The sequence below is a fragment of the Ammospiza nelsoni genome, chromosome Z, assembly GCF_027579445.1.
Source record: "Ammospiza nelsoni isolate bAmmNel1 chromosome Z, bAmmNel1.pri, whole genome shotgun sequence".
In the NCBI taxonomy this organism is placed as follows: domain Eukaryota; kingdom Metazoa; phylum Chordata; class Aves; order Passeriformes; family Passerellidae; genus Ammospiza; species Ammospiza nelsoni.
The window spans coordinates 50820884-50846013 of record NC_080669.1 but is presented as its reverse complement, the minus strand read 5'-3'; the positions used below and the strand labels follow the sequence as shown (position 1 = coordinate 50846013).

At 36.5% G+C, this 25130-nt stretch overlaps 1 protein-coding gene across 2 annotated transcripts in view; it reads left to right on the top strand.

The window, feature by feature from the left end:
• The window catches only part of NLN (neurolysin), a 33266-nt gene extending 23439 nt beyond the window's left edge, over positions 1 to 9827 (top strand). For both annotated transcript variants that reach the window (XM_059492222.1, XM_059492223.1), the window contains exons 8-13: positions 373 to 739; positions 2120 to 2321; positions 6044 to 6230; positions 7278 to 7406; positions 7891 to 8027; positions 9294 to 9827. In XM_059492222.1, coding sequence (XP_059348205.1) covers positions 373 to 739; positions 2120 to 2321; positions 6044 to 6230; positions 7278 to 7406; positions 7891 to 8027; positions 9294 to 9428 — 1157 coding nt within the window. In that variant the 3' untranslated portion in view covers positions 9429 to 9827. The remainder of the gene's footprint in view (positions 1 to 372; positions 740 to 2119; positions 2322 to 6043; positions 6231 to 7277; positions 7407 to 7890; positions 8028 to 9293) is intronic.
• The last annotated feature ends 15303 nt before the right edge of the window (positions 9828 to 25130 follow it).

The following is a 25130-nucleotide window of genomic DNA, read 5'->3' as shown; positions in this document are numbered from 1 at the left end:
TTTTGTGTTGCACTTCCTTCCAGTAACTATCAATAGTTCTAGTCTTTGGCTGTTGCTGAAGAAATGTATGAGGAATACTGAGATTACATGACATAAAATCAAAGTGTTCAAACATAAGTATTTAGTGTTACTTATCATTTATGATGACTTGAAAAAAGTCTAAATTCAACTAAACCCTTCACACCACTCTTTTGCCTACATGGAATCTACTGTATCATTTATAGCATTTAGGACAAGAATGCAGATGTTGCTTGCTGTTGGTGAATGAATGGGAAACACCCACTTCTGAAGTATGTGCTTGAAGCGTCGAGTGCATTTTATAGGAATAGATAAGGAACATGGAAGTTGACTCTAAGCCAATCTTTCTTTCAGATGATTTGAGTAAAAAGCTAAAGCCTTTGGCTGAGGAAGAAAGACAATTCATTCTAGAACTGAAGAAGGAGGAGTGTAAAGAAAGAAACTTTGATTATGATGGAAGAATCAATGCCTGGGATCTTCATTATTATATGAGCAAAACTGAAGAGCTGAAGTACTCCATAGATCAGGAAAAACTGAAGGAATACTTCCCAATTGAAGCTGTTACAGAAGGCTTACTGAATATTTACCAGAAGCTGCTGGGACTTGAATTTGAGCAAATAGAAAGTTCTCATGTTTGGCACGACACTGTTACTCTTTATACAGTAAAGGATAAATCAACAGGAGAAATGCTAGGGCAGTTCTATTTGGATCTTTACCCCAGGTAATGACTTAGTGTTTTGCTTGCATGTTTAAAATGGAATATATCTTAATGGGTCGCTGCTTGTTTAATTAAAATTTAATGCATTTGGAAGTAAATATTTGTTCCACTGACAAGATTAATATTGTGTTCATTAAGTTGTCCTCTGGACTGTATTCAGATTTTTTACACTTTTTTTTAAAGTACTTCCATATTTCTTCCCTAAATTCATTTTTATGAAGCATTGTTACTTCATTCATATTTTTGGTAGTATTGCTCTCTAGTCAGTTGTCCATAATTTTTTGCATCTATGAACTTTTCTCATTCCTAGCTTACTACTGGGTTTTAGTTTTCTAAACTGGAGGTAAAATTTCTGTTTAAGTGTTACAGCAGTTTGTTGCTCAGATCAATTATATTTCTGTCTGCTAAGGTTCCTAGTTTCTCCTAGTTCCCCTTTAAACTTTATGTGTATTTTCTACCCTGTTGTCCAGACTGCTGAATCAAATAGATAATAGGTTGGTGTTGAGCACACATTCAGATTTACTTCCAGGTTGATCTCTGTAGCTCTCCAGCTGTCTTTGTAGCTATTTACAGTATCATCTGTGTTTTGTCAGAGATTAGGAGACTCAACTGGTTTGACAGGATTTATTCTGGACTAGTCCTTTTTGGCTACTTGTCACTACTTTTTTTTTTTTTTGCTTTGGTGTAGGGTTTTTTAGATTAGTATTTATCATGTGATAAATTTGCTGACATCCGTTTTAATGTAAGTTGATGTAATGTTTTCTGGCCTAAGAAAATTAGGCTACTCAATAAATATAGTAGTAAATAAATTTTTCTTTTTAGGGTAACATACCTATCTCCTTCACCTGTTTACCTGCTTCCACCTTTATGTATATCATGGGAATTGCTGAGGGAATGTGTCAATAAGACTCCTCCGACTTAATCTGAGTAGTTAACTGAATAGTTTAGGGCAAAATTTTCAAAATCATTTTTCTTTAAACTCTTGCATCACAGTGAAAATGCTGTTTACTGTATTCTTTTACCTCCTGTAATAAAAAAAATTGCATCAGTGAGCAGAACCTAGTTCTTTCTGTTGCAGTAGCAGTTTAAAACACAACTGGCATCTGAACTATATATACTTTCAGCTTTTCAGTTAAAAACAGGTTCTTTTAAATGCTGCTGGAAATCTTGAAATGTTGTGATTTCAGTATGAGAGTAGAAGGGGATTTTTTCCCCTTATGCTCTTAAGTTGTTGAGTCTTAGAAGTCATGAAAATATGTACATTTTTGTGTAAAACTTTGTGTAGAGAAACTGACTGATTGTCCCTGTTCTTGAACAGGCTTCACCATTCTGGTGAGCAGGCTTGTGGTTTGAAGATAGTATCTGATGTATTTTCTTACGCAGAGAGGGAAAGTATGGGCATGCAGCCTGCTTTGGTCTACAACCCGGCTGTCTTCTCTCTGACGGCAGCAGATTGATGTCTGTAGCTGCTCTGGTCACCAACTTCACAAAGCCAGTGTCAGATCGACCATCGTTGCTGCGACACGATGAAGTAAAGACTTACTTCCATGAATTTGGTCACGTAATGCATCAGATATGTGCACAGGTTAGTGATGTTTCTACTCCAGTGTAAGACTTCTTTCTCAACTGCCTCAAAGCAAGGTATAGTTCTGTTTTGATGATTTCTAGTTTTAGTAAAGCACCTATGCAGAGTTCTGGTTATTTTTTTGAAGCGTCAGGTTGGTTTTAATTTTAATATTTATTTAAAACTGAAGCAATAAATACACCCTTTTATGAAAAACGTTTTGGTAGGAACATGTACTTTTGCATTTGCATTATGCAGGAGTCCATTCATCACAGGTACAGGTACAATGAAGATGTTCAGTCATGGCTTTGTTCAGATGTCTTTTTATTACTTCTAGTCTTGTGAGATGTATGACATTAGAAACCAGGTATTAGAAACAAAACAATGCTGCTATACCTAGGAATGAAAATAATTTCTGAAGCTAGTTGACCTGCAGCATTTTGGCATCTAGTACTGTTGAGACCTATCTCTCTTGACATCACAAGCATGAAACAGGTCTCACCTAAGCTATTTTATTTTTTGCTATCTGACAGGTTAGGTTTATTGCAGTGACAAGAATGAACTGAAGGTAGTTTCAGATTTTCCATCAAGGTACCAATAAAGTTTTAAAATTTCTGTTTTCATTTTTACTTACAATGAAAATTGATACTGCCAGATGATACATTTATTATTCACCTAATGAAAATTTTGTATTTCAGAAAGATATGAAAATCAGTATTCACACACCAAAAAATTCACATAGTTAATTACAAAATCAGATTTTCTGTTGCATTTCCTTCATCTTCTGTATAAACAAATACAAAATAATAAAGTCAAGGAAAATTTACCTATATTAGATTTTAATTCTTGATCATGATCCTAGAGACTGGGACTGCAGAATAAAGAATAACGTCATCACAGAAATCCATATATTAAATCCAGAGTTAATAATTGCTTAGATATTTTTTAATCATCTTAAAGGTAGAAATATAATTATTATTTTATCAACCCCTTGATAGGGGTTTCTGATATCAAAAACTGAGTAATAAAACCTAGGCAATATAGACGTGTAACACATTTGGCATTGGTATAAAACAGTAAAAAACTGACAACATTTTGACTGCCTGTGAGGATGTGCCTCAGTGTTTTGGAGCTCTTTCACAGCAGCCAAAGCCAACAATTCCAATGCATATGTACTTGAGTTGCTCTGGAATTGCACACAGATCAGAGGCCTGCTTTCCATTTGTCTCTCACACTGCTCTGGTGTCTTCTGTGTGCCCAGCTGCCATGCTCACTTCTCTTGTATTGTATGTGAATAGCTATTTGCATGTGTGCAAACTTGCTAGTCCTACAGAAGAACATCCTGTCCTCTGGAATTCGTGTGTACAAAGCACTGTCTTCTTTCATATGATGATTTGTTTAAGCATGTTAGGATTTTGCAGTTAAATGATACCCAAGGAGGAGACTGGGAAGGATTGTGAGCTACTGGTAAAGGTCTGATTATGTAATATACTGGAAAACTGAGTTATACTGTTGGAGAGTGAGATCAGGGCAGGGATGGAATTTGCTGGTGTTCAGGGAGTGCTCTTGAAGTAACTTGTACCAAATGCCTTGATGGTTTTGGTAGTGTAGTGCACTTGGGTATGGGTAAATTAAGATATCTGAAGGCCACTTGCTTTTTGCTCTAGCCACTTCTATCATTATTTCTACCCTGAAGCTGGTGCTTCCTAGCTTTTCTTCAGAGCTGCTATTCAGCAAGGACAGTAAAAAGGGCCATCCTCCAACTATGGATTTGTGCAGCCTGCAAGAGTAGAGGGAAGTTTTACTCCTTTTGTATTGTTCTTCTGAAGACATAAGAGGAAGATGCATGCATGTGACACAGATGTCAGTTCAAGGTTATGTCCTGTATTATACATATTTTTTTTGGTAACGCTGCGAGAAACTAAGTTTAAAAGCCTGTAATCCTGTCAGGATCTATTTCCCAGCAGAGGATGGACTGTAAGAATATCAACAGCTCTTAGAGAGGACAACAGAGAATTCTTTTTCTTTTAGCGCTTAAAATGTTTTGTTAGTATGTTGATGAGAACGAAAATAAATAGAATTGGGCTGGCAAGAGAAGATAGACTTATTACAAGACAAGGGTGGAGTGATGATAGGAAGGCTCTGCAGAGGGATCTGGAGAGGCTGGATCATGGCTGAGGCCAATGGTGAGAGGTTCCACAAGGCCCAGTGCTGGGTCCTGCCCTTGGGTCACAACAGCCCCAGGCAGCTCCACAGGCTGGGGCAGAGTGGCTGGAAAGGAGCTGGGGGTGCTGGTGACAGCAGCTGAACATGAGCCAGGCTGTGCCCAGGGGGCCAAGAAGGCCAATGGCATCCTGGCCTGGATCAGCAATGCTGTGGCCAGCAGGGCCAGGGCAGGGATTGTCCCCCTGTGCTGGGCCCTGCTGAGGCCACACCTGGAATCCTGTGCCAGGCTCTGGGCCTGCAGGTGAGGAAGGACACTGAGGTCCTAGATGAGTCCAGAGAAGGGCAACAGAGCTGGGGAAGGGTCTGGAGCACAAGTCTTGTCAGGAGTGGTTGAGGTAGCTCTGCATGTTTAGCCTGGAGAAAAGGAGACTCGGGGACCTTATTGCTTTTTACAGCTGCCTGAAAAGAGTCTGTAGCCAGGTGGGGGCCAGCTTCTTCACCCAGGCAATCAAGGACAGGACAAGAGGAAATGGCTCAAGTTGCACCTGGAAAGGTTTAGATTGGATATTAGTAAATATTTTTTTCTCTGAAAGAGTTGTAAATCTTTGAAATGGTTTGCCCAGGGAAATGGTGGATTGATTAAAAAAATGTGTGGATATGGTACTTGAGGACATAGGTTAACAGCTTACTGTTGAACAGGGTGGTGATGCTGGGTTGGTGGTTGTACTTGATAATCTTAGAAGTATTTTCCAACCTTTATGATGCTATGATTCTATGAAATTAAATAATTTCTGTGTACTTGAACAAATGTCTTCTTAGAAATATTTGGATTTTAGTGAAGATTCTTAACTGTACAAACTTTTCTTCAAAATTGGTATTGGAGGAGTTTCTTAAACATGAAGTTATTGCTGATAGTAAAATTAAAAAAAGTTCTGGTCTGTTTTGCTTTCAGAAGAAAGATTCTTTTATCAAAGTGTCAGATTTGAAAACTTTTCATGGATAAGGTTGCTAGGATTTATTTATGTCAGTCTATCAATTACTGGCTAAAAAAGTTGTTCTGTATGTTAACCACATATATTGCAAATGATGACAAATAGGGCAAAGCTTAATAGAATAAGTTGGTTAAGTAAAGTCTGTGAGTCAGTGGGGTAGACTACAATACAATAAACGTTTTAAAGTGCATAGTTGGAGTTTATTATTTTACTTTGGAGTAATACAACAAAAATCTATAATTTACAAATTATATCATTGTCACAGGACAGCATGAAAACATATGTATTGCTGTCATAACCTTAAAGGTAAAAATCAATAATACTAAAAAAATTGCAGTACTGTTCTGTACTAGTAGATAATTCACTATATAACTGCTGAGTACTTTACCCCTTGATAATAGTCTTATGTCTGATTTTTTTACCTCCTTTCTTCAAATTGTATTATTATTATTGTTGTTGTTGTTGTGTTAAAATAATTCCTTTTCCTGTGATTTAAACTGAAATTTTGACATCTGAAATATTATATTCTGCTAAAAATCTTGGCTTCTATTTTAATTTAATTAAATGGCTTTTTGATTTTCCTAGACTGATTTTGCAAGGTTTAGTGGAACTAATGTGGAAACAGACTTTGTGGAGGTACCTTCACAAATGTTTGAAAACTGGGTGTGGGAAAAAGAGCCACTACAACAGATGTCAAGACATTATAAAGATGCAACCCATGTTGGAGACACTCTCCTGGAGAAACTTGCTGCCTCTAGACTTGCTAATACAGGTATATCTGTGTTTTCTCCCCAAAGTACACGTATAAAAGTATGCAATTTAAAAAGCTGACAAACATAAGAAGCCTATTAAATTTCTTCTGTGTGTACACTTACCACTGTCTTTTTGTGTTTATTTGTGTGGGAACCCCACTAAAAAAGGCCATGATGATGACAGGTAGAATTCTTTACTGGAACAGCAGCAGCTCTGATTTTCCAGGCCACCTCCAGAACTAAAATATCCTTCCTATCCATGTAAATTTTAACCTGTAAGCTTTTTTTGTTTAAAACTGGTGGTGTGTGTAGTAGGTGGAGGAGAGTAGTCTGGTGTAGTCAGGTAGTCTCATGTAGTCAGGTGTGGCTTTTGTGTTTTTTTAATCTTAAATGTGGTCCAGAACAGGTACTGTGTAAGACACAGTATAGCTACATGTATTGTCTACATTTGATTTGCATGCAACACTTAGCAGATGTGAAAGTTACTTGCAAATTTACTGAACAGACATAACATATCCCAGACAGCATTGTTGTAGACCTTATACATCTCTCCAGACTGAGACTGTAATCACATGTCATTACCTATCACGTCATTATTATTCTGTCACTCTCACCTCTTTATTCTTGTAATCAGATCTTCCCATTTATGCTGCCAATTCGTCCTTAAGCTACTCCTGTTTATTTCGTACTGCTTTCCTATCCTGAACAAGAAGTCTTTGTCCTTGTGGCTTGCACAGACTCTAGCTCCATAAGGATTTTGTCTGAGTAAAGGTTCATATCTTGTAGCTTCTTAAAAACAGCTTAAATTAAAATTTGCTTTGAAAATATCTGCTTTATTTTAGTTTAGATCTATGAGGAAAGTAATAATCAAAAGAGGGGGCTTAGCATGATAATCCTTTATTAAAACTGTGCTTCCCAACTCTTTGTAAGTGGAGTGATTCAGGTGGAAATTATATAACTCAAAAATTCTAATAATTTAGTATGCATGTTGAGATCTTTGAAGGAAAGATGAAAATCAAACTCCGTCTATTTTGATGCTGGTTAATTAAATGTTTTTACCTGATTAGGCCTTCTAACCCTCCGTCAGATTGTTTTGAGCAAAGTTGACCAGGCACTGCATACAAAGCTGTCTGTTGACCCAGCAGATGAATATGCTAAATATTGTATGGAGACTCTAGGAATTCCTGCCACCCCAGGTATGTAAGTATGAAGCTTTTATGCAGCATGCCCAAATGGTTCAATTTAACATGCCTTTCTTTCTCAGTAATGCTCAGAATACAAAATACAGGGCTGTTCATGGAATAATCTACTTTATAAAGCTGAAATAATTATTTTTAAATTTAGGATGATCTTAATGACCTCTTCTAAAGGAAGATCCTGAAGTTAAATATGTAACTTAGCTTTTTGCAGGATGTATTTTAGAGTGACATGACGTGAATTCCACTTTAGATGTTCTGTCACATCTCTATTGGATGTACAAGTAGCTTAAAAGGGGAAATTGAGTTTCCTTTGTTATCAACAGACTGTGTTCAATAATTTGAGGCATACTCAGACCCTTTATGCTAAAAGTTTCAAAGTAATTGACATAAATTCCTTATTAATTTATTGTTGAAGTACTGTATGCATCAGAGAAATAACTGAATTTGATTTCAATAACTTGATGTTAATCTGCTTTTCAAGGAACAAACATGCCGGCTACTTTTGGACATTTGGCAGGTGGTTATGATGGTCAATACTATGGATACCTGTGGAGTGAAGTTTTTTCTATGGATATCTTTTATAGCTGCTTTAAGCAAGAAGGAATAATGAATCCAAAAGTAGGTGGTGAATACTTTTTGATAAACTCTTCTGTTGCACTTTGTCTCTGAAACCACATTTATTGCCATCACGACCCCTAAGTATAATGTCTCAAGTACTACTACTGTACCTGTTGAGTTCAGATCAAGAGCAAAAAAATGTGTAAAAGTAACTGAGAAAACCATCTTAAAATTTCCAAGACAACTTGAATTTTAATGCAATTCTTACATCACCGTATATTTAATACTGTAATACTTTTGAGATATTGTCTAATGCCTTCCTCTGAATGAAAAAACATTCCTCCATTGCAAGAGCAGATGCATATTCATCTGCTGTGAAACCTGTATGATAGTGGTGCTCTGATTCTTTTAAATTTCCATTACATTCTGTGTACTTGAACTATATGGTCCTTTTATGTAGTTACTATTTAGAAAACTGAATTTATTTTGAGCTTCGAGCTTCCTCTGTCACAATACAGAGTAATGTGAAAGTTGTTTCATCTTCACTTTAAATCCCAGGTCCATTTTGAAGTCCAAATCATTTGCAGGTTCTAGATTTACTGGATCTTTTTTCCCTAGAGTAATTCTCCAGCCTCTTCTGCCTCTGGCAGAGAAAAAGGATAGTTAGTGATGTGGTTAGTAGCCCTGCCAATTCTGGCAATGTTTTTCAGAGATTATAGTATTAGACTTCAGTGGAGGTGCTGCAGATGAGATAGGTGAGTTCTGTCATTTTGGGTTTCCTGATCTTCTTAACTGTGTTCTTGATTCATCTGCCAGCACTAGTGTACAACTGTGTATATTACAAGGATGTGAGTGCCACGCCATTCCACAATGCTACGGGTTGTCTTATCTCTGAAGTATCTTCTGTGTTATCCAAACAAAGATTAAAGAAAGAGAAATCATCAGTTAGAGAAAGGATGTTGGGTTCCCTTTTCCTGCCTATCTGTCATGGGGTAATCCTTCACTGAAGATTTTAAGGATGTTGTGTTTTTGTTATGCTTTATAGAATGTCTTCAGACAAGTTGTGATTATAGCTTCAAAACCAGTGTAAAGCCACAAGAAAAACAATTTCGTTAGAACTAGTCAAATTTCTGCTCTCTTGAGTTCTTCCACTAGATCTAAATTATACTTGTGACATATCCTGGTATATCCTAATTTGGTATTAGGAAAATCTGGAAGGAGGAAATTTGTTTTATCATGAATAGATTTTTAAATATGTAACAAATACAGAAAAGGGGGCAGTGGGCAAGATAAGAAGTACTAACATTGTGCTTTGCTTTCTGTCAGGCTGGGATGAAATACAGAAACCTCATTTTGAAACCTGGAGGATCTTTGGATGGAATGGATATGCTACAAAATTTCTTGGAGCGTAAACCAAGCCAGAGAGCTTTCCTATTGTGTAAGGGATTACGTGTTCAGTGAAGCTATGATTCTTTGGTAATGGCGTAAAGTACGGAATCAGCTGGAAATGTCAGTTTATTTCACATTTTAACTATGTATCACTCTAGGGAAACTAGGTCATTTTTTGATGATTTTTGAAATTGTATAAATAAAAATGTGACTTTTAAAACAAAACTTCATACGACTACAAAATTCAACATCAGGGAAAAAAGATCTGAGATGTGCAAAATCTGAGGAAATTGGATGGTAATTTTTAAATTTTTTTATGAAATAATATTAATTAATACTGATCAATATGAGGAGTTAATGCCATGTTTTTCTTTTAAGAGACACATTTAAATTATGCCTTGTGAATTAATTTTAAAACTGAAGGGGATAAAAAGAATATAACCAGCAATAAAGGAAGCAGATTCATTCTTATTCTCTATTCTCTTTTGTATTGATGGTTCACCAGTGTCTCTGATGGATAGGAAGTGTGTTTGATTTTGTCATTGTTTGGATTCAGTCCAGCTGCCTGACAAGTTTCAAGACTGACAACATGCCCCAGATACCTTTACAGCAGAGATGTTTGTGTGGTACTTTTTGACCTAATTCTGATGCAGGTTAAATTTTTGTACCATTTATATACTTACAAAATATAACTAAAAAGGAAAAAATCAGCCAAAATCAGTGACTTTTTCAGTTATTCCAACACTCTTTCTGTTGATAACCACAAATCAGGTCTTCATTTGCCAAATTATATCAACATAGGCATTGAAATATTGTACTTGAGCAATTATAATGGCTTCAGTTGGCTTCTTAAGTATTTTGAGATACAAATAGGAAGGAAGGAAATAAGATATCCTTGATGGGAATTATAAAAGCCAATTCAAAGTTTTCCTGTTCCTTTCCAGTGTGGCATGCAAGAGGTGCTACAAAAAAGTGCAATAGATTTCATTATTTCAGCTATGAGAGTGTGAAAGTAATCAAGGAATTATTCTGCAGTTTTTCTGCAAAATCAGGAAAAAGTAGTCTTACAAGCCAACTCTACACCTTCCAAACAAAGCTGCTAATCCAAGTGCACTTTTCTTGTCTTAGGTATCATATCTTACTGTGGTTTTACTATTACGGCATGACATAAACAGCTTCTAATTTTTATTTCCTAGCTAATACATTTTACATATTTAAACCACAGTTGTAAACATGGTAGGAGTCTATAGTTATTGTTCAACAATGAGACAAGAAGATGTGCCTGGTCAACTCAAAAGACTTGTTTCAGCAAAAGAAAGCATGTAATTCACTTTGGGTCAAAGCTGTCAATTTGTTTTAGGGGGAAAAAACTAAAATTGGGATTGTTCTCAGAATCTGTGAGTGTTTCTCAAAGTGAGAAACTTTAATTTTTGCCCTTTTTTTCTTTTAAAGCATTGAAACTAGGGAGTTAAAAATCAGTTTAATTAGCTTCTGGAATAGAAAATCTGAATGGACTTGCCTTCGAACTGCACCAGTTAGATGTAAGGAATCATAACTATTTTTAGCCAAAACAGATTAACTCTATAGTCTGACCAGACCACACAATTAAGTCAAATCTAACTGTTATAGTCAGTTACAATTTTAGGCCACAGTCCTGCTGGCCCATGGAAAGCCAATGCGTCGATCACATGTATGAGAACATCTTGAACAGTGATCAGTACAGCCAGAATGGAAAGCTGGGAAAACTGGTGGATACAAGATTATCCCAAAACTTATGAATTTTGCCTAGGTTGATTTCGCTTACATTCTTTTGCTTACAGTATTTTGCCACCTTTTTATACATGTTTAAAATTCTGGTGATCCTGTCTTATTAATATGGTTTTTTTCTTTCACTCTGTAATGATAGCTCCAAAGAATGAAAACATTGTAAAAAACATACTAAGTGATACTTTCTCCAAATGAATCTGCAAATCTAAGCAATAGAACCTTTATTACGAAAAAGACACTGTTTTCATTTTACAGTTGGTAGGCAGATTTCCACATGAGGGAGACCTTTCTCTGCATAAATCAGCAGTCTTGGATCAAGGTAGATAACTGTAACAGTAATTACAGCCAAAAATACATGGTGATAAAAAGTCAAGTGATTTGAACGTTAGATTTAGAACAGTACTGATGGTAATTATGACAATTTAATTGACTTTTTAATTTTCTTACTCTTTAGTATGTGTGCTTGTGTGTTGTACAGTGTTGAATAGCCAAGATACTGAAGTGCAGGAGAATGTCTGCTATTACTCGTGTGTGGAAATGCCTGCATGATTGTACAGTTATGTTAGCAGCAAATGGATATCCATGTGTGTAGGGAGGAAAAAACTAAACCATATTGTAACCACAAATGAAAGTGTTATGTTCTATATCTGTTCCCAAAGAATAAGATTTACTGTAATTTGTTTTTGTAGAAGCCAGTTCCTTCATCAGGCAGTAATTAAGTCAGATCAACCTATGGCTAACACTACACTCAACACAGAAGACTAATGGCTATGTTCTGATATGCTTATGAAAATCTTAATGTGGTAACATATCAAACTTGTCTGCTAAGTTTTATATTGGCTTCTTGGAGCCCTCTGAATTAAATTGGGGTTGGATTAAATGCCTTTTTTTCTTCCAACTAAAACTTACTCTATGATTCTATAAAATTGATGTTCACGTTTTTATTCTAAATACCTGATGTTGGAATGGAAAAGTAACCTGGTTTCTGTTTCTGCGCCTGTCTATAGCAGGTAGAAAACTTTGTATAGGAAAAACTTTCTCTGACACTATTCTAAGACTGTGAAATGGAGAACCCCAATAAAACAGGGAATGCTTCTGCTTTGCAAACATGAGTTGATGACCTTGACATTGCCAGAAACAATCACAAATATGAAATCATGCCAAATCATGTCATAGGTATCTGACAAAGCCTAGCCTATTCTAGAGCTGCTAGACCTAGGCTTCCCCTGAATTAAATTTCAAAACCATGAAAGTCCAAGTTTATTCCAACCCAACTCTAAGTATTCACTATAATAAATGAGGAAGTAATTTGTAGTTTTTGTCTGTAACAAACAGATGGCTTTTAAAGTTAGTATCGTATCTTCTTAAAATTTCACTGTGTTAAGGAATATTATTTACTTGTATTAGAAATTCAGATTGGACTTTGGCTTCACAACAAAGGCTTCTCAGGAAAGGCTAATATCAGAGACTCAGGAGAAAGTGCCTATTACCCACTGAGCAAGTGGATAACAGGCAATGGCTTTCAGTTTCTGTTGCTTCATTGTAGAAGAATGGTTTGAGCATGTGGCTGGGTTACAAGATGGCTAAGTGATGGCCTCAGCAGCTGCTACTGCCTACTTGTCTGACAGAGGTCCAACGTTCTGGATTGCCTGCAAGTCACATGGTAATTTTTACATAAATTATAAAAACAGTCTGACTAAAAGGTTTAAACTTTGCTCTGTGAGATGTGGTGGCTATTAGTTATTATGCTTCTCTCTGAAAAAATGAAATTATATCCAAATACCTTTGGAGGTAGTGCAAGGTAGTTGAGTTAAATGGAGATTCTTGGAGCAGTTTTCTGGAAGCATAAGAGCTGTTTGCATGATAAGTGATCTACTGATAGGGGTTAGAGAGGCTAAACATCAGCTGGTTGTGTAGTACCCAAGTCAGTGAAAAAGGAAGGAAAGCAGTTAGGTGGAAGGATGAGATTGGAGAATGATGTTTTGACAATAGTCATAGAAGGGTTGAAGTGGATGTAAGAGGCAGATAACAAGAAGAAGACTAACTTGTTGTATAGTGATTTGTAAAAGGCTGTTTAAATGTTTTTCATTGTTTTATGAATTAGAAACAAGACATGCTTTTCTAGGAATAAATTTCTGTTCTTACTTGCAAGCCAAAGAATATGAGACTATGCACTGGCTTGTTACTTGAGAATTTGACTTCTTCCTGACATCTGGAGATTAATTTTTTTTTCACCACTATTTTCTTCATTAATATATTTTAAATATTAGATTCTCATGGTGGAAGGAAAGAAGTTTTTGGGGAAGTTCAGTTTGTGGGGCATGTGCCAGAAATCCTGTATAGCTAATCATCACTGGCCTGTGTAAAAAGTTTATATGATATTAAAGATGCAGTCCCAAAAAGCAGTCGATCTATTTTAGACCTCATTAAAATAGATAGAGACAAATTAAGTAAATGAATTGGAAGTAAGTGGTTGCCTAGAAACCAAGAATCATGACCTAATTTTGTTCGGTATTGATTAACAGAGAATGGACTCAACCAACACTTGCTTGCTTTATTCTACTGGTGAATTGAAAAGGTTAAAAATCTCAGAGTTAAGAGAACCAAGGAGTATAATTATTGGGGAAAAAAAAAGTGAATGAAAAGTTGTATGTCTTTGAGATTCAATTGGCCAAAATCCCACAATTTCACAACTTAAAAATCTTTGTGAAAAATTCTAAGAACCAATCTCCTCACCAGTAAAAAGAGCATTTAAAAATAAACAAAACAGAAGTGTGTGGTCAGAAGTAGGAAATAGTTATAAAATGAGGAATTGTCAAGTGTTAAAAATTATAAAGACAGCTAAGACTGTCAAGGCAAAGAAAAATGGATGAAAGCATTATAGCAAATAATATATATTTATTTGCTATATATATATATAATATATATATAACTCAATGTGTTAAGAATAAATAAATACCAGTTGTGTTACAGACCCTTCAATGGATGGAAATGCTAATATGGCAAATGATAACGAAGACAGTTTTAAATTCAGTTCCTCTTCTGCATTTACGAAGAAGTGAGTGATGTAATCATGTCATGTGAGAACAATAGGGTACTTTCCAGTCTATTAAGTGAAGAGCATATTAAGCAATACCTACTAAGAATAATCATTGTGGCATGAGTAGAGTTGGATAATTTGTCCCCTACAAACAAATAAGAATTAATGGTGAGGACATTTTTCCCAGTGCTGTGAATTTTGGGATAATTGGGCATATATCATTGTCCTAAAACACTGCTAATGAGTTCTAGTCTTAAAAACCAAATTGGTGACTATTGGTCTCATAGCTTGAAATCCAACTTCAGTGAAACAGCAGGAAGCATAAATATTGTCCTGTCATTGAAGAGCTAACAGTGAATATAACTTATAGAGTGCAAATGATTTTATGGAAAACAAGATTTTTCAGACAAGCCTCATGTAATCATTCATGACCATTACAAGCCTGTTGAGTGCGATAGTAGAGATTTATGTATTTGATTAAGTTCTTCATATTTTCATTTAAAATAACACTATATGATATGAATAGAGGATTTATAAAATGGATTAGGAACAGCTAACTGTTGGGAGTACTTGTTGGCATAGAATTACCACTGAACAGAGTACAGTGGTCTAAGTGCTTCAGGCATCACACAGAGTTATAAAAATAAAACAATAATATAAAATCACTGGTGATAGAATTTGTAAGGAATTGACCAAAAAAAGCAGTCACGATGAATTGTTTAGATTATTTGAAAACTTCTGGCATTCTTATCTACCATGGGCAAAGGAAGGTGTAGCATGCCTGTAGCAACTAAAATGTAGGTTAAAACTAAAGCTTGGGGGACTGTATTCCATAAATTCTTTACTTCTGAAAGTATCTAGTAGCCAGTTCAATCAGAATTGTTAGGAGAGTTTAGCAAGAAATGGTTAGACAACCTCATGATGGATGAGCATGAAAATATTGTGTAGAAGGAAGTTACTTCTGTATACCATAGCAGTAAAATGGACACGGCATTTACACAAAATTTTGGTGGCCTGCTTTTTAACTGGGGCTAGTATGCCTTGTTATTCCGAATAAACGCAGATGGTTCTAGATGTAGAATAAAGTTAAGCTGTGGAACTCCTTGCCAAGGATGTTTTAGAGGTTCAAAATGAGTTCAAAATAAAAGTCAACACAATCCAGTCTCAGAAGAGAAAGCCAGTGGAGGGTCTTTAACAAAATAAAACCTTTTTCATCTTAGGAAAGACCTTGCAAAGTAGGGGGTGGAAACAAGAAGAATATCCAAGATTTTAACGTGTATTGCAGCCCTATTCACATTTCTTTTAGGTATCTGCTTTTAGCTGCTGCTGGAGATAGGATACTGTTTCAAAGCAGCCTGCTGCTTGATCTAGTAATAAGGCTGGAGAAGGAGCAAAAGGTGACTTTTAGTATCTAGGTGTGATCATAACATACTAAAGAGTCCTTAGTAGGAGAATGTCAACCAGAAACTGAGGCCAATCATTTCAAAGAGAAAACAACCACGTTTTTAACAGTGAAGACAAGTCCCAACTTTGTGAGTAGTTTGTCCCGATAGTTAGTCCGTTCTTAATGTCGTCAAATCAAGACAAGTGAAACCTCTTCTAGGAGGTACACGTTCACCAAACACAATGATTTAGATTCACTATAACTGGGTGAAGCAGAATGGCTTGTAATATACATATCAGATTGATTTCATTTTTCCTTTCAAAATGTTACAATTCCATAAACCATATCTTAGCAAAAACAATTGTTGCATGCTTTTGCAGGGAAGAAGTGTAAAACTACCCAAGGTAATTCAATGTCAAAGACTTAACTGCCTTCCAAACCACTAGTGGAAAGTAAAAGCAAGTGGAAAAAGTACTTTTAAATTAAGCAAACATTTTAACCTGAAATAGCTTTCTTTAGCTGCATGATTGTGGGCTATCCAGACTTTTACAAGAAAACTTAGCAGACAGATGCTTTTCTGCATGACAGAAGATAAACTCATCCTTTGATTTCATGTTGAAGAAGGCCATATTTTTCTCTGTAGAAGGCAGAAACTGAGTTGTACTCCAAAGTTGTTGTTACAAGTAGGATTTTTGAGTAGCCAAAGTTAGCTTTTCTTCATTGTGTTGTCCCCCTTGAACTTCCAGATTTCAGTTAGGCTGACTTCTTAAGATGACTTCTTTTTTGCAGAGCTGATATCTTCTGATTGCTCTCACTGTCAGGCCCAAAACATATCCTCTCTCTTACCTCTCCACTGAAGTGTCGCTGTCCTTGGGAATTTAGTCAACACATTATCTGAGATGTATACTTTAAGTTTGGGAGAAGCAAATACAAATACTTACAAATACAAAGAAATACAAAGAACGGAGCAATTTCTGTTTCTCCCTTTATTAAAGTCTTTATTTGTTAAAAACCACTCATGGTCCAATATTCAGGATAAATTACTACCAAAATCTGACAAAAGATCAGAAATTTAGTCAGATTTTACAGCCACATAATGTATAACATGTTACAAGTATTATTAGTCACAAAAGGTTTTTGCAACTACTTTATTAAATAAACATGAAAGAGATTTGGCCTAAAGCATTAATGAGAAATGTCTCAAAGCACATACTGTGTTTTAGGAGCATGCACTGAGTGGAATACATTTGTATTCCTTGGTAAATTTTTTAAAGTGTGGGTTTGTATTTTAAGCTTAGTCAAGAAGTAAGACTTTCATCCTATTGAAAATTCAGTATTAAGACCCATAGAGACAACAGGGCTTAAATCAGCTATCTGTAAAATATGAATTAATATAGTGCGATTAAACTTAATAGCATTAATAGCATTTTTCTCTTATATTTAAATTTTATTTTTATACAAAAATGTTCACATTCTCTACAGATAAGAAAAAACATCAGAAGTTGAGGGATGTTATAGGTAAGCTGTCTGTATACATGTTCACATTATGAATGTGTTTTTGCCAAAGTATGTTTATGTCTTATCTATTTCTACAACAAGGATGATAAACCCTGCATAAGCCTAACCATAGGCCTGTTCACCATTTCTAATGGAACTTAATGCACAAGGGAAAGATTCAAGAGGTGTGAATTAGCACAGAAAAAAGCCACCTCTGAAGATAATCACACTTACTGGCAAATCAGCATCTTTTTTCCTTTTGTTTTCTCTATGCACTTTGCTCTGCTGGAGACAGGCAGCAGTACCCCTTAACCTGAAGACGGACCTTTTGGCCCAGAATGGCTTTTTAGAACTCAACCACTTTAGTTGTTGGTAAAAGTGTGGATTAAGTTTGACATGGCTGGCTTTCCTTTCTCTCTTATTCCTTAGGAATTACATTGGGTTTGCTTGACTTCTTATACAAATTGCGTACATCACAAGTTAGCCTTTCTCTCATGCCATAAGGGATCCAGTGTGGTGAGTTCTCAGTAGAACTGTACCCAGAAACCTGTATGCCTTGAAGATAAGAGAAGTTAGATAGATATAGATAGATTCAGTTTAGTCTGAATAGAAAGATAACATGATATCTGGGTTGGAATGCAGTTAATCAGGTCTTTTCGGAGAAAATTTAAGGTGGGGGGGGTGTGATACTTAGGTAACATAAATTTAGTGTACAAGGGTAAGCTTGATGTGGTAAAAAAATTATATGTTAGAAAAGTGGTTGTTCCTCCAAAGATGTGTGAAAAGGAAATTCAGGATCCCTTATGAGAGGTATGATGTGTAAAGAAAAAAAGAAAAAAAACCAACCAAACCCCACCTTAAGTTTTTACAGAAAAATAATGGTGATCACTGAGAAAATACAGAGAACTGGCTAATGCATTTCAAGGCTTATCTAGGTTTGCAGGAAAAGAGGTTTTCATTACAGGGAAAAACCCAGTTAGTTCAATCACATAACTGTCTCTCAAGGACTTTCTCCTGGACAGAAGGAGATATCCTATGAAACCATTATAGATTTCAAGGCAGAAAAGTCAGTTTCAAGTGGAAGATCCTACCTGAGTTCTTTTAAAAGCATGTCTAAAGCCTCAGCATTGTAAATTCTCAAATTGTAACAAGTGCCCTGGCTGGAATGGTAGAAGTTATGTTTGCTAATCATATATTATCTTCTTAATGGGTAAATACCCACTGAGAACTACAAGGGCATTGTCAGGGTGTGCAGTGGTTTGGTTTAAATGGCAGAAGCAAGCCTTCCTCAGTTGAGCAAGGAAGAAACAGAAAAAACATAAGCAGCAAGCAGAAACAAAAAAAAAAATACTGGTCTGCTACTTAACAGAAAAGACCAGTCAGTCACTAACAGCTCAGAAAAGGTAGAGGTTCTCAACAGTTTCTTCGCTTCTGTGCTTACCAGCACTGCTGGGGCCCAGGTGTCAGGAACAAAACCCCAGGCTGATGCAAACACAGATCTGCTGTCAGTGAAGGCAGAGTTGCTGTGTGAGCTGTTGCTGGAGCTTGACCCATATGACTCGAGGGGCCGTGATGATATCCCCACAAGGGGTCAAGGCAGCTGGATCATGTCATTGTGAGGCCACCATCCATAATCTCTGGGAAGTTGTGTAGATCAAGGGATGTTGCAGGAGACTGGGAGAAGGCTCATGTCATCCCCACCTGCATGAAGAGCTTAAAGGAGGATCCAGGAAAATATGGAGACATCCATTTTACTTCAGCCCGCGGGAAGGTTAAGGAGTGAATCCTTCTGGGGTCTATCACATGTCAGGTGAAGAACATGACTGGGGGGAGTCAGCACGGATTCCCCAAAAGCAAATTGTGCTTAAAAAACCCGGTTGCCTTCTGTGACACAGTAACTTTAATTGCTGTTGGGTGAGTGGTGGACACTGCTTGTCTGGATTTCCCCAAGGCTCTCAGTAGTGCTTCCCACAGCCTCCTTCTGCAGAAGCTGTTGTGTTATGGCCTGGACAAGGGGTCCCTAGGGTGGGTAGGGACGTGGGTGACCCAGGGCAGTGGTCAATCACTTCTCTCCAAACTGACAGCCTGGCACAAGGGGTGTTCCCAGGGACTGATACTGGGCCCAGCGCTGTTTATTGTTCAGAGTGATCGAGAAGATGGGATCAAGTGTAGTGATGGTGCACTGGTGCAGTTTTCCAGTAATAATATACTGGTTGAGGAAGCAGATGCTTGTGAAGGGATCTGCAGAAAGACCTGGATTAGCTGGAATCGTGGGCTGATGAAAACATTGTGAAGTCCAGTGAGGACAAGTTTTGCACCTGGAAAAGCAAAACCTTAGTCCAGGAGTGCAGCACAGACAGGGATCTCCCCAGCTTGGGAGCAGCTCTGTGGGAAGGAGCCTGGCGCTCCTGGTGGACTCAGCTCCATCTGAGTGCCCGGTGTGTTCCTGCAGCACAGAAAGGGAGCAGATCCTGGGTGGCTCCAACAAGGGCCTCACCAGCAGAGATGAAGTCCTTATCCCACCCCACACAGTGCTTGTCAGGCCACACCTGCAATTCTGTGTCCAGTTTTGGCTCTTGGTGGATGTGGATAGGTTGGAGAGGCCCCACAAAGGCAATCACAGGGCTGGGGAGCCTGGCACGTGAGGAATGGCTGAGGGAATTGGGTTTGTTTAGCCTTGAGGGCCTTGAGGGATCCTACATTCCAGTGTTTAAACAGTGGCTTCAGAGAAGATGGAGGTTTACAAGGAATCACATGGGAAGGAGGAGGGGGAATGGGTAGAAGTTACTCCTGGAGACATTCCAATTGGACAAAACAGGAAAATTTTTGTCAATTATAACAATTGGCAGTTGGAATATCTCCTCAGGGAAGTGTGGATTCTGCAACTTTGGATGCTTTTAAGATCCAGCTGGCCACAGTGCTGAGTCATCTTGTCTAGATTTTTTTGCAAAAAAATGTTGGACCAGGTGATCCTCGGTGTCCCCCTTCCAGTCTGGTATTCTATGATTCTTAAATATCTTGAAATAACTGACAAGGATCTGAGACATGGATTGTTTCTGTAGCAGAAGGGGCGCCATTTCTTCTTGATTTGGAGTAGGTGACAGGGTAGATTTGTGTTTTCAGGTTTTTTTGCTTTTGACATTCCAAACCTGAAGCAGAGACTGCAACTGTCTCAAAACAAAAAGAAGAAAAGAGACAAATCAAGCTGCTTTGACTGCTTTCTGGGCCGGAGAAACCTCAGAGAGTAGAAATTCTGCTTGCCTGATTGTAATGTATTTCATTAATTTGAGCTCAGTTCTCAAACTCAGCACATTGCTTAGGAAGTTGCACAGATGTGATTCCTTAGACCAGTGTAGAATGCTTTTCCAAATAAATCTCCAATATGTATGTTAGAGTAGGATGTGTTTAGTTGTCAACAAAATTCCTGCAATAATAAAATTATTATTGAAAAATTTATATTACTGTTGCTATACTAGTGTTGCTAGTACAGTTGTTACAACTGTAACAAAAATGATGCTTCTCTAGATTACTTACTCAGGATAAGAAAGTTGTTTCAGTTGCTGATATAATTTCCCTGTGCAACTTTAATTAAAATAGAAAGTGGCATCGGAAGTATAAAAATACTGCTGACTTCATTAAAAAGAACTTTTAGTTTGTGCAGAAGCACTATATTAGGAACATAGAATTCAACATAAAAATAAAAGATTAATTCAGGCATCAGCAGCATTGGAAATTTCAGAAGCAAAACTTCAGATGCAAGAGAATAAATCTCTCTATCATTCCACTGCTGAATCTCACTAAGAATTTTATCCCATAGCTTAGCAGCTAACTTGTATGATGTTACCTAATTTTGAGGCATTTTATATTGGCTTTTTGTCTTCTGATATGTGCTAGCTGTCCTCAGAGGAGAGATTTTGGCTAAGGAAGTAATTCCATTTGTTTTATAAAACAAAAAAATATTATGAAATATTGCTGTATGTCATAAAATTAAAAAACAAAACATTATCTTAGAAAATAAGATACTTAATTTTCTTTCACATACTTAATGAAGAAGAATGACCTTAGTTTTAAAGAAAGTACAAGAGAATATAATTTTCTTTTTGATATTTCATTAGATTTGGCTGTTACACAGTTTATTCAATAATTGGGTGATAACATGAGTTCAGGCTAGTGATTTCTGAAGCAGGTCTGAAAGTGTTTGAAAACTTTCTTTAGGTCACTTAAAAACCAATAACTGTATAAGCAGCAGCACATCTTGGAATAATACCTACTTTTGGATATATCTTCAATGCATTATAACATTTCTGTGCTCACTTTTAATTAGATTGTCATTAGAGAAACTTAGCCACCCTATATTGCAAATATGGGCTCAGCATGAAGGTTACAAGTCCCTCCCCTCTTCTCTTGTGTCCTGGTTATGCCTTGTGCAATTTCAACTATGTGAACCCTCTGTGCTTTCTTGCAGCTGCTTTCACCTAGAAATGTTTTATGTTTGTAAGTGCTTCTTTTATTCCGCTGACAGAAAAGGAAGGAGTGAATCCAAACAACCACTTGATTTTTCCCCAAGCACGAAGTATAACTCCTATATGTGTAATCTGTGTTTATTAAGAGCATTTTATAGCTATAACTTTACATATTAAAATACAGAGCTCAGGGTTAGTTATTTTTAATTCTTTAGTTATTTAAGTTAGTTTTTCAGGAAATATTGAGCTCAATGAGAGCCATTGTTGAACGAGCTGAAAACTCTATGGTACTATGGTAACCTGCCTAACAGCTAAAAATTTTTGTCCTCCTCTCACTGATCATTTTTTGTTTAAAGCATTTTACAGAATAACAGATATAAAATTTCAGGTTAACAAGGATAAGAATATCTCCCTCTACATATAAAAAAGTGAGACCTAGAGAAGGTGAGTATTTTGGCAACTATTAAGCAGTCTTAGATGTTTGAAAATGTAAACATAGATTCCTATTTCCCTGTGCTGTAGTTACTGCAGATTATATCATCTCCCCTTGGTTTAGAAACCAATATTTATGTGTCATAAATAATTTCATTTTGGGGGGGAAAAAGGAATAATGTTCAGCCAGAGAAACAGAAGATTCTTGAAATGATTACAAAAGGTTTGAATATGAATAGGGAGAGATCAGTAAGATGATGATAAAATTTCTGCTCACTGGAAGAACTTTATAGCTATAACTCTTCACCAAAAACCACTAATATGAATACATTTTTTTATATGTACAAAAGTGTAAAATTAAGGGTCAGTATCTCATATCTGTCATACAAAGAGGCATGTAAAATACCAGAGCAATTTTCATATGGCAAAAAGCAACAATATTCAAGGGGGTTTTTGCTGACCCATGTAATTTCAATGACAAAATGCACAAAAGGAATTACTGTGAAAATAATTATTTTGCATGCTTTCTCAACACACACACCAATGTGTTCAAGTCCATCTCTGCTTGAGCAAATGCTCTGATGATTAAAGATAAAATGAAAAAAAATTATAATTCTTTTCTAATTCATTGCTTTTGGCACTGAATTCTCTTATAACAAAGGAGGTGATGAGTTTGGGTGAAGACAGTTGTGGCCCTCTGTGCTGAGCATTTCAGTCAGTAATGCCATTAGTTTCACTGATCTTAGGTGCTGGTGCTGTTGTAGTTGCCAGTGAGGGACTAGATTGTCTCTCTAGTCTTGGGGGAAAAAGGAAAGAAGTCCCTGACACTGAGAGAAATATTATCTGTATTAAATATATTTCAAAAGGACTCAATTATTAACCTACACTAGGAAACAAAGAGTGCAAAGTACGTTTTGGTTTTAATTATATATATGCACAGTCCACTGGGACATTATTTCCACTAAAGGAAATAATGGGATAGTATCTAGCTAATCTTTTCTGCAGCATAGATTTATGTGCATCAGCTTGCTGTATCCCACAATCTATAGTTTGTGGTTTAGGTTTAAGATCTAGAAGAATCATTCTGTTGGTTCCCTTGCAGATTGTTCCTTCTGCAGTAATTACAGAGAGCTCCCTCATTATTGCTGCCAGGAAATTCACCACTGAAGGCACAAGAGGGACAAGCTGCACTTCCACAGTTCTGGTTTATTTTACAGTAGCCTGAGCAGGTTAGCCACTGTTATTATAGGCTGCCCAACTTCGGGTCTGTGGTTGTGGCCTGAAGGGAACTCTTGCTTAGGATAAAATGCTTTTTTGCAATTGAGCCTACCCTAAGCTGTGGGAGGTTCAAGCATTTCAGGGGGATTTCAGAGATTTTCAGCTATATAGCTGCAGCAAGTTTTTCATCAAACTGCATGTTCTTAGAGCTCCATGATCAGGGTAAATAAATCTTTATGAGAACAGCTAAAAGGACATTTCAAAACAAAATTTTTCTCATCTGTGTTTCAGTCTTACTCTAATGCATGCATATCAGAATTCTTTATTAATTTAAATAATATTTATAATACTTTGCTTTGTTTTCAGAGCCAACCAAAATAATTCAGCTGAAATTTTCCACACCAAAATCAGCTTGGGGAATATATACAGCTCTTGGAGAGCCTCAGCTTAAACTGTTACAATTTGGCAAATTTAAAAGAAATTGCAACAGGTTATTATGATAGGAATTTTTGGACAACCTAAATCGCAGAAACTATAGTTTGTATGTAGAAAGTAACTTTTAAATATAAGAGTTCATAAAAGTAGATAAGAGGTTCTTGGAACCATTTATCAAAACTTGATGTGTGTTAGAATGTTTTAATATTTTTAATTAGAGCTTTGGACTTCAATAGAATGGGTTTTTTTTCCTTCAACATTTATTTCATCAGATGTCTATGTAATTTAGATTGCGGTCTCTCCTTAAGACTTGACTGAAATATTAATGTAGAATTTTTTTTTTAATTGAGATTCTTACAAACATATTCCTTTACATAAAAGTAACGTATTTTCTTACAGAATTGTCAGATTTAGAGTTCAGTTTTACTCTATCATGCATAAGATGTGTTTTCAGATGGCTTTTAGATGGAAATTAATTTTTAGCAGGGATCCACTGATACAGGTCTGTTAAAGGCCAGTGGAGCTTTGTTAAGTGTCTGGTCAGCTTGCATTAACAGAATAAGTGAACTCTGACATTCACCAAATATTTAAATGTCTCCTACAGTAACTTCTTGTATAACTTTAAAAAGAGAAAATATCCACATATAAGGGATATATTTATTTCAGCCATCCTATTATTTAATCAATATGTGTTGTACCCACTCTGTGTTCTCATTTAGACCTGAAATCTCATACTGTGGGAAGAGTTGTAAGAGAAAAGCAAGGTGGTTATTTAAACAATGGTGTATTCAAAGATTGGCATCAAAGCTAGAATTGTCAGTTACTGGTGAGAACTACTGACAAGGCTGCTGATGCAAGTGGAATGGGCTGGATATCCATGTGGCTGCTTCTCTGTGCCTAACACTTGGAGATGTGGATAAAAGGATGTCAGGCTGACATGCAAATGTAGATGTCACTGACTAAGAAAGGAGCAAAGGGCAGGAGAGTAACTTGCCAAATGACAGCGTGTGTATGCTTCATTGGAAGATGTGTTGAAACTAAAAGCAAGATGACACTTGTGTGGGTAGTAATTGTAGGTGTAAATAAGGTGACTATAATCTTCAACTTCAGCATTAATTCTTCCTTGATAATGAAATCTGGCATCATGATATTTTAACTTTTGAGAGGGGAAACATGAAAAAAATATCACCAAGAGAATAAACTAGAGTAAATGAGATATTGGTAAGAGAACTGTATGTTTATAAACAGGATGTAACGAACAGATTGAAATTTAAAATATTTATTGCTGTGCGATGATGGGGGAAGGGAATACAACTTGATTGAAATACTTGTTTTGTTTCCAGATAATATAATAAGATCTTTAATCTTTTTTATCCTAGTGTAATGTAATACATCAAAAAACCTTCTCCAGTTTTTCCAGGGACACTGAGCTATAACAGCTCTGGGTTGTCCAGTGTGATAAAAGAAAGGTAGAAATAGTTCTGTTCCTGCTGCCAAAAATCTTACTGAGATTTATTGATGGAATTTGTGGTGCCAAG